Raw genomic sequence first — 13063 nt, 5'->3', positions numbered from 1 at the left:
TTTACGAGAAACTCAATTACAGCCCAGTGCAGATTCCTTTTAAAACAGGATGTTCTTCAGCAGATGAAAATTCCTGAAGCTTAGAATCGTTTCTGACGTTTACTCAGTAGGTTACAAATTCTTCTGACTTGGGATTCCTGTTTTCCCATCTCAATTTAAATAACTTGATAGTCAATTTCTACCTGTAGCTACTTTTATCAAATTCTGTTGCCATCCAAAGTTGATCACTAAGGCAGCAAGCCCATCATGTTAGTGTATTGATTTGATTTTTTTTTTAGAATTCTGTACTTTCAATAGTACATATTTTATGGTGTTTTGAAACTTATGTTTTTAAGATATTGCCCCAATGTCCTTACTAATATTTATCCTCAGCCAACACCACCATCATTGCAGTTATCTCTGTGAAATGGTGACATTAGCTACAAATCTAACATTGCACATACAAACTTGGCTGCCTAGAGTATTTGTCTTTAGTTTATTGAAAGAGCCATTGGCACATCCACATCCATGCTGTTGAGTTGAGACAAATATTTTCTACCGAAATGGTACTTTTCTTTACAATGCCACTATCCTTCTAGTTTTTGGAACATATTAAGTGAAGCAGAAGTTTTTCCTCTTCAGAAGATGGTGCTGACAGCGCTTGGTATGTCTCCAAAGTAATTTCTCTTCATCTGTAATCCTAAGGGTTGTTGGCTTGCTATTGTATAAAAACAGCTACCACTTTTAGCACATTCCTCATGCAATAATGTCTCAAAGCACTTGCCAAGCTGCGATTAAGGGTTTTAGGAAGCTAACAAAGAGTAGTGAAACAAAGTAGTTTTAGAAGAAAAGACCAAAGTAGCTGAAAGATCTGTCTCCAATACTGAAGTAGATGACACAGGGCAAATAGCCTTGCGAGTAAGAAGAATAGAAGGTGCATGCAGGACATGAGGCCAGAGAAAATTGCTCAAATAGAATCCAAAAATGCTTGCCACTAGATTTAGCTTGACAGGTTCATGGAATTGGAGCCAGAGACATGTTGTTACTTGCACAATGCAGAGGACAGAGTTTCTTTTTTTTCGTAGCACTGAAAGAAATTGTGGTTCATTCCCTGGTTGCTATCAAGCCCAATGTCCCTTGGCAACTTTTATTTTTTTCTTCCCCATCCCCCAAGCCCAGGCGCACTGAAGAAAGTTCTAATGCTTTCACGATCAGTCCAGCTGAAATTAGTTCAGTCAACACACAGCATTATCTGGAACTTGATAACTGGCCTGCATCATTCATTCATATGCCTCTTAGGTACTTATTGACTGAACTCTTGGAGAGGGTAGTGTTATTACATTATTTTTCCCCCCTGGATAGCTAAGTTGCTAGCGTAGTGTGCAGAATCATAGGACAGGCTACTTACTCACTGACTCAAAAACTTGGAAGATGTTGTCATAGACAGATGATTCCTCAATCAAATTCCCTGTTGCTCAATAGAAATGAATGTGTGGATATAAAAATTTTGGGTGAATCATTTTGAAGAGCATTGAAACATTCAAACTTTTATAATTAACTGTAATTTATATCAAAACAGTTCAAAGTATAGTACAACTAGCTGATAATTGTCTTTTTATTTTAGCACCCAGAGACTGTCGTATCTGTGGAGGTCTTGCAATTTATGAATGCAAAGAATGTTATGAGGACATTGATATAACTGCTGGAAAAATCAAGCAGTTCTGCAAAGCTTGCACTACCCAAGTAGGTATTTTTCTTAGTGGATTACAGAAGTCACATTGCAGAATTTGTGACTCCATGCTAACCAGCATAAACATCTGTTGTTAATTAAATCGTCACTTTCCCTTGAAGAATTGGCTATGATTAAGTTCAAGCTAATAATTTTATTTTATATCCTTCGTGGAAATTGCAAGACAAAAGAATAGACCAAGATCCATCTTGTTGGCATTCTCATATTCTACCATTCTGATAGACACTTGATATAATGATATTGAAAAGCTTTGGAAACTATGGTTCCAATGTCAGCTGATCCTCCCAAGCTTTACTTTCACATTTGCCATATGTCATGTCTGAAATTCCCCATCTACTATACTACAAAATGTTATTTTCAGAAAGAAATCTAATTTTCGTTTAAAATAGTGCTAACACCGCTTCACTAGCAAACCTGTTCCATAGATTGACCACTTGTTGATTGAAATATCACCTTCCCTGCACCCTCCCTCACCTTTGAAGTGCAGTCGGTGTGTGCCCTTTGGTTCTCCTGTACTGGAGTAAGTGCAATAACTTGTTATGTTTGCATTAATTTATTAGACCTTTTACAGTCATCACCTCTCAACCTTTCCTCTTTATAGTGAAATGTACCCAACTTTCATAATCACCCCTCATAATCCAGACCCTCCATCCCTTCTGGTTGTTCTGATCTGCATCCTTTCAATAAGTGCAATATCCATTTTGTGCTGTGTCAACCAGAATTTAACACCGTATTCTATGTTCAATGGTACCTACCTGCCATAAAATGGCAGAATTATCTCGCTATTTTGACTCAAATTTGACCATTTAATACATCCAACATATGATTTTCTTTACTCATTGCCAGCTAACATTGTTGTTGTAGCTTCAATTTATTGGCAATCTGAACACCCAGATATCTTTAATTCTCTATTTTTATTAATTTTTGTTGTGGACTTTAGAGAAAAGAGCACCCAGAGGTAGTAATGTTTTGTTTAACTCTTGCTCTATTAAGGACCAAAAGTATCATCTTTGAATTTCTTTCATTTGACAAGAGAGTAGTGATGATTTTTTTTTTGATTGAACAAAGTGGAGTTCCCCTGGGATCAGTTTGGGATCATTGTTTTTCTTATTTTATATGACTTGGACTTGGTTATAGGGAGTATGATTTCAAAGTTTGCAGATGATACAAAACTTGGTAACACAATAAATAGGAGACAGGATAGTAGCATATTTCAGGAGGACATAGACTATTAAAGTGGGCAGACACACGGCAATTGCAATTTAATGCAGATAAGTGTGAAGTGATGCATTTGTGAGAGAGAAAATATGGAAAGGCAGTATAATCTAAATGGTACTAATTTGAGGAGGTGCAATAGCAGATGGGTCTGGAGTGCATATTCACAAATCTTTAAAGGTTGTGTTTTTTTTTAAATTACGCCCATATGTGTTAAAATGCATATTCTAGCTCATTTTATTTATAGGTAATTGGGTAAATTGATCAGATGGTTAAGAAAGCATGTTGGATGTGTGGCTTTGCAAATAGCAGCATTGGATGCAAAAACAAGGAAGCCATGCTAAATCTGGTTAATTTTAAACTAGAGTATTGTTTACAATTCTGGGCAATAAACTTCCAGTAGGATGTTAAGACTTCGAGATTGCAGATGATGGGTTATTAGGGTAATGCCTGAAAAGAGGGACTTGAGTTATGTGGAGGGATTGGAGAAGCTAGATGATTAAGGGGAGACAAAATAGAAGTATTTCAAGTAATGTGGTGTTTTGATGGAGCAAGTAGGGAGAAACTATTCCCTCTGGCAAGTGGGTCAGTAACCAGACATCATAGATTTAAAGTAATTGGCAAAAGAACTAGAGGAGAAATTAGAAAAAAAATCATCAGAGTTTTAAGATCTGAAATGCACCACTTGAAAGGGTTGTGGAATCATATTCCATGGGGACTTGCACAAGATAATTGGGCACGTACTTGAAATTGACTAATTTTCATGGATATGGAGGAAACAAACTGGTACATGGGACTAAATTTGACAGCTTTCAAAGAGCCATCACGGGCATGATGGGCAATATGACCGCCACCACCTGTGCTGCAAGATTGAGTCTAGCTGATTTTTTTGCAGATTGTTTATATTAGTAACAGTAGAGTTACATTCCTCTTTACTGTAATCTAACATGGACTCATTTTGACCATATTCTCTTAATTTATTTTAAACCTAAATTTAATTTGAATTAATACCATTAATTAATTAACATGTCACCTGTTGGGTTGAGTATCAGGACAGATGGAAAAAATGTTTATTATAAATAACTGGGCACTGTTTCCAAATCCAGAATAATTGCATTTAACTGAAAACATCTATTGGCCTCATTAGTTCAGTGAATGTTATCAGGATTATATCTGCCAAGTCTTGAGTAAACATTTATTTGTTCCAGAATGATGTTTGGTTGGCTAAAGTTGGCATGCAATTCAAATTCTTTTACAATACTTAGGTGGGTCTTGCACTGCCACTTTTCAGCACAGCTCCAGTGAAAATGTGCATTTAGTGTTTTCCACTCCTGTTGCTGAAACTGTTCCTTACATGTAGGGATTTTTATCAACAGTAAGGTTCGGGGAAATATAGCCAGCAGGAACGCTCTTGCCCATTGTGCTCCTGCCAACGGTTTGTGGTTTTTGTGCTCTTGCTGTTGATTTGAAAGGAGCGAAGACAGTTATTAAATGCAACATGTTATATATAAATCCAGACCATCTCAGGACATTTATTAAAAGTGATTGAAAGGAAATTTGTTCAGGCAATTGGAGATGTTATTCATTAAGTTATGTGGGATTTGTAATTCAATTATCGATGCAATATAAAATGAGAGAAAAACATTTTTACTCAATTGAGTGGTTAGGATCTGGAATGCACTGTCCGTGTGATGGTGGCAGATTCAATCATGGCTTTCAAAAGCATATTGGGTAATTATCTGGAGAGAAGAAATTTTGCTCGACTACATGGAAAGATGGGGAGTAGGACTTGGCCAAGTTGTTCTTACAGAGAGCTGGTAGTGGACGCAATGGACAAAAAATGGCTGTTTCCTGTACTGTGACCATTCAATGTGGCTGCTTTCAACTCTTCCTTCTCTTCAAACTTGAAAGTACCAGCCTAACAATGAATATAAAGTTGTCAAATTGTTATAAAAATCCAAATGATTCACTAATGTCCTTGGGGAAGGCAACTTACCTGGTTTGGTCTACATGCGATTCAGTCTCGTACACCAATGTGATTGACTCTTAACTGCCCTCTTAAATGGCCTGGCAAACCACTCAACTGCCCTTTAAAGAAAGCATTAAATTCACCCTTACCATCGATGCCCAAATATATTTTGAAAAAGCTGAGTATTTGAGTATTTTTGGCTGCTCAAACTCTGCACTTGCAGAAGATGATAATAGTGTCTTAAGTTTGCACTGATGCAGTTCTTTGTTCCAGGTACATCTCCATCCTAAAAGACAAGGGCATAAGCAGCGAAAAGTAACTCTACCAGAACAGATGGCTGACTATGCCTGGAGGCAGTGTTGCGTACCCAGACAGAAGATGAAACTGTTTGCTGTGCTTTGTATAGAGACTAGTCACTATGTGGCTTTTGTCAAATATGGACCAGATGATTCAGCCTGGTTGTTTTTTGACAGCATGGCAGATCGGGATGGTACAGTGAAATTTTCATGACCTCTATTTCTTTTGTGCCTTCACTTTTTTGTGCTGTTTGTGTGTTGTCTGTCATTGTGCTGTAAAACAGAATTTGTGTCCAGAGGTACTTGTGTTTATTTGAGTTAACTAGAATCTACAAATGAGTTTCATTGTTCCATTTTTATATCATTCGTTGCTTTATGTTTCATGGACATTTTAAGTGCAATGCACAGGAGTGCTAACTACTAAAAATCAATTAGTCTCTGGTAGTTGAAGTTTATCTGCTAGCACTATAAATATTTTGAACATGCTGCCATTATAATATGTATTGAGTAACAAAGCTAAGGGCGAACAGCATGATAGTAACCTATTTCTAAGACAATACTGTAAACGCGTGAAAAGTTTGCATTTTATCACAGCAGTTGAAACCTAGGAAGCTGTTGTCTTGAAATGTTCCTAAATCTGCTCTTTACATAAATCCTGCAGAAGCAAATTGGAGCAGCAAATTTCTGCATGATTCAAATTATAGTTGCATGAACTTTTATTTTGATGAATGTTGCATGGATTTCAATTGCCTTTAATATGTTGCAGGACGTTTTGTTATATGCACTTGGATGTGCATGTATGCAAAGCACAATGCTTTGGAAAATAATGAGATTAATTGGCTTCCACTTCTGGCTTAAGAATCACATTTTAGTTTTAATTTTTTACTTTACCACCATGAAAGAGAGCGAACACTTGGATTGCACCATTCAAATCTTCAGGATGTTTCGAAGCTTCGCAGCCAAATAAGTGCTTCTGAAATGTGATCGATTGTTGTAAAGACCCATCTGGTCACTATTGTCCTTTTTAAGGAAGGAAATCTGTCATCCTTACCTGGTCTGGCAGATACACAGCAATGTGGTTGACTCTTAATTGCCCTCTGAAATGGCATAGCAAACCACTCAGTTCAAGGCCAATGCGGGATGGGCAACAAATGCTGGCCTAGCCAGTGATCCCCAGATCTCATGAAAGAATAAAAAAAACCTGCATGATCTGGAAAGCACTTGTACATTACAAGATAAAGGTGCTTAAATGAAGACACACCACCTTAATAACGGCATTTTCTTGTTTTTTCACTTGACTTTATAAACTATCTCTCAATCAGTTCAGTTTTCACTTAGATGTAGGCATCGGGAACTGATATTCCGTGAATATCTTGCTGCAATAAGTTTATTTGAAAAATAAGTACATTGTAGCAACGAACCTCAAATTCTATTCTCCCCCAACCCAACATTTGGAGTTGCACAACATTGCTGCTTTCATTATGGTAATAGTATGAAAGTGGAATTATTGATTGAGGGTATAACCTAACTGGTTTCAAATCTTTCCTAAATGCAGATTTGTTTCCATATGACCATGTAGATGTGTTTTTTTTTTATTGGCATGTAAGCAGCATGGTTGCTGAGTGGAATTCAAGTTGAACTCGTTTAAATTGTTTTTATTTTTAGAAGTTCCAGATCTAAAATTGGTTTTAAAAAGTGCTTAATTCCACTCTGCATTATCTGCATATTTATGTAGTATGATTTTTGCAAAAAGCATTAGGTTTAAAACTGATTAATTTTGGTTTTCTTTTTGTAGGTGGGCAGAATGGCTACAACATCCCTCAGGTGACTCAGTGTCCTGAGATAGGAGAATATTTAAAAATGTCACCAGAGGAACTACATGGATTGGATCCTAAAAGTTTCCAAGGCTTTGCACGAAGGCTACTATGCGATGCATACATGTGCATGTACCAGAGCCCGACTATGAGTTTGTACAAATAGACTGTGTGAACCCTTTACTGTTTGAAGAGGCAACCTTGATGACTAATTTATTACACTTAAAAGAATGCCTAAATTACATAAAATAAAGTGGAAGTATTGCTGTAACATGTTTTGCACAGTAGAATATTCTAGTGTTTCTTAAGTGTTCAGTACTTGACTGTAAAAGTAGGACTGTTTAAAGGCTGTTCTAAAATGAATTCGTGTGTAAATAGTGATTTTTTTTCTTCATTTAACTTTGAAAATGTGTATAGGTACTGATTTGTTGATGAATCCTATACCTTTATAACTTTAATAGATTTACCATTGAAAACTGTTTATCAACCTACACATCATTGGAACAGTGTTAACTAATTGTAATGCGCAAACTCCTAACTCGCCTGTTAATTATTTGGCACGTGTTGCTCGGTGGCGACCCTGCGTTCCAACAAATTGTTATTTTTATTGTTAGCCCCCATCTGTTGGTACAATTCTCCATGAGCCCCAATTCCTTTCAATAGACCTTCATTAGTGTATTTCTTGATGATGTTTTCCATTGCATTATATACTTGGGAATCATTTGATATTTTTGCACCTACAAACATTTTTGCAATTTTCTAGTAATTTCCAGAAATTTTGGTTCCACTGGAATAGTGCTTTGTCTTTGAAAGTTCTTATTTTCCTCATTTTGAACCTTGAGGGAGAAACATTTGTCAGTAAGAAGCAAGGACACAGTAGCACTGAGTTAAGTATATTTTTAGTGTTTGTAGCTTTCTATTCAATTGTGATGAGGCCGAACCAGTCGGATCCTTGCATCAGGTAATACAGTAAAATGAAGTGATCAGAGGGCTGTTCTGGATCTTTTAAGCTTTTAATCATCGCAAAATGTGTACTGTGTGGGAAGCAATTCTCTCCTTGTTAACTCTTGCACAATGAAATCTGAGACTGAAAGAGATGTTGATCAAAGGGAAACTACTTCTCTAATGTAGTAAGAAAAAAATACAGCTGAGTGGAATGTACACAATCTTTTCCTGCACCCAGTTAACGAATTACATTTGCATTTGGATCTCTCTCACAGGATGGTGTGTGGCATAGTGTGGAAAATAAAATGAGGTAGCATTAAATACATATGTATATATGAGCAGGTTCATCCTGGTTGCGCTATGATCCAGTTGGCTTTGAAAATCAACTTGCGTTCAGTCTCCGCCACTTCTGAAAACACAGTATTAAATGCATGGGGCCATTATCATTCTAACGGATCTTAATTTGGTTGTGGGTAAGCATGTATAATTGTACTTTTTTATCAGAATACTGTGTATTGATATAGTACTTGGGGAAAAAAAAATGGCATCAGTAAAATACCCAAACACTTGTGTTACCTGGTAGCAATATGGAGCACTGATGAAAAGCCATCAATCTGAAATGTTAACTCCGTTTCTTTCTCCACAGAGGCTGCCAGACCTTTTAGAGTATTTCCTGCATTTTCGCTTTTTGTTTCAGCCAAGTACCTCTAGATTTAATGTGTTCTTTTAAGTCAGATGCCATGGGTTTATACCCATAGTATTCATAATTGGAGTTTCAATAATTCTGGATTTGGTTAAAGTGAGCTGCTGTGCTTGAGAAAAGTAATGATGTTTGTTTCTGTTTCACGGAGATGAGGCACTGGCATTTCTTTGGTTCAGTGCTTTCCCAACAAGACAATTGCATTCTGATTTGCTTGGTGTTCTGATTCAGCATTGCCTTTTGAGAGTTGAGCTGTGTGGAGCACAGCCCTGCAGATAAATACAACAGCTATGGAGAAGTGAGAACATCAGTAGGCGTAAGATCAGGAACAGGGTATTCTCAGTGGACCTCTGTACCCCACCATCAGGTCAAATGGAGTTCAGAAGTCTGCACTATGTGGCAAACAGTCGCTCTTCTGTGATTTTCCTCAAATTGACTTATTAATAGCCAGAGGGCAGGTCTCCTGTCCAATTAAGGATGCATCCATGGCTCTTGAAGTTGGAAGCCTTTCAGCTTGAAAGCAGAAGCAGGATACCATAAAATAAAAATAGACGGTGCTGAAAAAACCCAGCAGGTCTGGCAGTATCTATGGATAGATAAACAGTTATCATTTTGAGTCCAGTGACTCTTCTTTGTAACGTGGGATGTTGTGGCAGTGAAGTGAGGAAGAAGGTTTCCCAAAATGGAGGCACCCATCTTTTTTTTAAAGATTTGAATGAAAGCAAAATGGCGCATTAATATAGTGCTTTTCACGACCATCTGATGTCTCAAGGTACTTTACAGTCAATGAAATACTTTTGAAGTGTAGTCACTTGTAATGTAGAAAACACAACAGCCAACATTGCATACAGGTTTACACAAACAACAATATCATAATGACTGGAAAATCTGTTCTTGTGATGTTGATTGAGAGAGAAATATTGACCAGGACACGGGAGATAATTCTTCTGCTCTTCTTCAAAATTGTGTCATGGAATCATTTACATCCACCTGGACAGACACATGTGGCCTCAGCTTAATGTCTCATCTGAAAGGTAACACCTCCAACAGAGCAAAAAAGCGTTTGCAGATGGGCCACCATTGTGGGGTCGGGAGAGGGTGGGGGTAGCTCAGCACAAGGCAGCCTCTGTGGCCTCTAGGGTCTCTAAGCTTGGTAGGAGCACAGCCCCCAACCCACCACTGCACCCCCGCCCCACCCTCCTTGCAGTCTACCAGCAAGGGGCCACCTCTCGGCAACTAAACTGGCCCCTGTTGCCTGGAGGGATCTTTGCAGTTGGCCTCTGACAATAGGCCTTTAATTCAATTGGCTATCTCCTGCTTTGAAGTGGGCTACACTGTTGGACCTCTACCCCATCCCTCTTCCAGGAAAATTACCCTGGGACGAGATGGAGCCGGAGAAACAGCATGTCAGATGACCATACTGTTTTCAGGGCCAGCCTGCCTTCGTTCCAAACCTGAGGCCAGAAGTCTGTCTCCTACTGTTCCATTTGTTTGAAGCTGATTTGTGCAGTGGAGGTAACAGAAAAGCAGTAAGAAAACTAACCTTAATTGGCATACACTTGTCAGTTCGTAAACATTCAACTTCTTCCCCCCCCCACCCTTCCAATTTTTTTTGAACTGTTTTTGTGTATTTTCTAGGGAGGGATTTGTCAAAGTATGATAGACCACTTTTTACCTTTTAAGTTAATGGACTTACTACAATAAGAGGTGAAGGTGGAATCTTGTCGGTGAAATACGATTTCAAATGAAAAATTCTAGCTCAAGTTCTCAGATGGAATGCAATTTTGTTTATTGTTCAGTATTTAAATTGCACAACTGGGGCATAGTTTGCTTTCATTTAAAGCTTTTGAACCAAGAAGTTTCTTTGATTTTTGCATTTTCCACGAGTCAGTTTTCAAGACAGTTCTTCATGAAAATTGGGTGTGCAGTAGTTAGCACGCTGCCCTTTCACACTAGAATCTACCTGTTGTCTGCTCAGTCCTGTGTGAAATATTTCAACTCCTTTCAATGTGGGTACAGGCCCACAACCACAGAACTGCACAAGTTGGCAACCTCACTTGAGACATGCTAAGTAGGTGGGTAGTAGTTGGGAGAAATGCAAGCCTACCAGTACAGTAGGGAGTGGCTTCTTGCAGTGTTTTAGATGAAGGTAAAAAGTTTGCATTGGTCCATGCTTCATCTGACCAGAAGGTGTCTGCTATCGAAATTGAGTAATAAACAGCTAAAATGGTTCATTCCTCAGTATTAATTTGCTTCACCTAGGGCACAAATAAAACTGCCAAAATACAAAAAATACTTGCACAATGCAACCTGGAGCATGGTTGAGTTCCTTATCATTGTGAAGCTATCTTTTTGCAGTAGCTCAGAAATGACAGCCTAATTGGAACCAGGCCCCAGTCTTAGTGCTGTTCTATGAGAAACCTTGGAGAGACTTTCTCGCATCACTTGGCCTCGACAGTGTGGTGTGTAATTCCAGTATGGTGCCAGTCTGCATTTAAAAGAAGTGATCTCATAGGCATTTTATAAATTGATAGTTTTTTTTTGAGAACATGTGCAGGGGTCTGTGCATGAGTGATCCCAGTCAGTATAAATCAGGTGTTGCTGGCTGTGAATTGATTTTGCAGCTTCCAATCTTGGACTGGTAACACATTATAGTAGGCCTTACAGTGCATTCAGTCCTTACATTTTTTAAATAGCTTGGTTCAGAATGATGACACAAGACTGCTGTACTATTAGAAAATGAAGCTGCATTTTAAGAGGTGAAACTGAATTTTGCTTAATTATGTTTTTATTTATTTGGTTGTATTTTATGTACAACCTAAAGAAATAGAAGAATTACTTGCGTTTATATTGTAACTTGGTCCATCTCGTACTAAACCTAGTAATTAATTTGCTTAGTGCATTTGGTATGCTTTTGTGAATTTGTACTGCAACATGTTGAATGCACATGTAGTGCATGTGACAACTGCACAAATACAACATGCATGCTGTCATTCTTCAATTTTACTGCAATTCATTTATTTTTGAGTTCTTTTGTAATGTACAGATTTTAAGTTCTCGATTGGTTTACTCCTCAAACATTGTGACTTTTAGTCATAGCTAGTTTATTTCTCTACCAAGGATCAGTAATTACACAGATCTTTTTGTTTGAGCATTAGATTAGGCTGTTGATAATATTGTGATTTGCTCCTTCCCTCAAAGAACTTAGTACCAGCAATTAAGACTAAGTTTTTTAAAAAAAAAATAAACTTGAGCTACAGATCCTTGTTAACTTATATTTTAAACAGGTTTCAATTACCTTGAGCTTTCAAGCTTTAATTAAATATTTTTGAAAGGCAAAATAGCTTTTGGTGATGATTCGAAGGTGCAAAATCTGAAGACAATGGAAAGAAGGGTGGTGTTCCAGATTTGACAGAAGACAATCTAAATGTTTGCCTGGTATTTTGCAGTCATATTACAGGAGCACTGAATTCTGATAACTTGAACAATTTTAAATGATCCTTGTTCCAATCTGATTGCAAAGTCTATTTGGAACAAAGTGGATTTTTTTTCATTATTTTGCGTGCGTGATTGCCTTCTGTACCAAGTGTTCAGATTGAAAATTAAAATGTTTGAATTACTGAGAAACAAAATGTGTAATTTTGGCACTTTATACTGGAGTGATTTTTTTTGCTTGCATCAAGTTTGTTCTTACATGCTTACAGTTAAGGATGCAATAGCCTATTTTGAAAATATTTAATAAATTGACACTATAATATATTCCACAGAGGATGAACTTTGCAAATTGTGCAATCATTTCCCAAAGCATTACTTGTCCAAAAAGTTGCAATTAAGCTTTACTTGAACAATAAAATTGATAGAATTGATTCCTTTACGAAATGGTGCCCTGGGCTATAACAATTCTGTTGTGTACTTCAAGGTTTGTCAAATTTGTATATTTTCTTTTAGTAATGATTTGAATTATGGCACCACCTTCAGGCTATTATTTGAATTGCATCCTTCAAAAATTGGCTTTTCATAGATTTTGTTATAAACTTTTTTGATTTTAAACATATTTTTAATAGTATCAGATGTTTAAAGGTCCAAACTCTACAAGTCAATTGTGTTCCATTATTGCACAATTGTCACTTTGCATGTGCAAGCAGAATATTATAAGAGCACCTGTGATTATTGACTGAGTTCATTAGAGGCACAAGGCAAACACTTAATCCTTGACTGTAACTCCTCCATTAAGCAATCACCTGAGGCTTACTGCCCATTTTATGTGCTGAGTTGATATCTAAATTTGTCTTATATCAACTAGTTCAAATTCTATCAGCACTTACAGTACCAAACTCATTAGGATCCACACAAGCTACTGAGTGACTGAATTGACTTAACAATTAAAGCCAGACA

At 37.3% G+C, this 13063-nt stretch overlaps 1 protein-coding gene across 1 annotated transcript in view; it reads left to right on the top strand.

Annotated features, from left to right (window-relative positions):
* The window catches only part of cyld (cylindromatosis (turban tumor syndrome)), a 69721-nt gene extending 57421 nt beyond the window's left edge, over positions 1-12300 (top strand). Inside the window, exons 15-17 of the mRNA XM_078544298.1 lie at positions 1604-1722; positions 5187-5403; positions 7005-12300. Coding sequence (XP_078400424.1) covers positions 1604-1722; positions 5187-5403; positions 7005-7189 — 521 coding nt within the window. The 3' untranslated portion in view covers positions 7190-12300. The remainder of the gene's footprint in view (positions 1-1603; positions 1723-5186; positions 5404-7004) is intronic.
* The last annotated feature ends 763 nt before the right edge of the window (positions 12301-13063 follow it).

The sequence above is a fragment of the Cetorhinus maximus genome, chromosome 6, assembly GCF_964194155.1.
Source record: "Cetorhinus maximus chromosome 6, sCetMax3.hap1.1, whole genome shotgun sequence".
Taxonomy (NCBI): Eukaryota; Metazoa; Chordata; class Chondrichthyes; order Lamniformes; family Cetorhinidae; genus Cetorhinus; species Cetorhinus maximus.
Note: the sequence above shows the minus strand (reverse complement) of the source record. Positions and strands in the feature narration are given on the sequence as shown.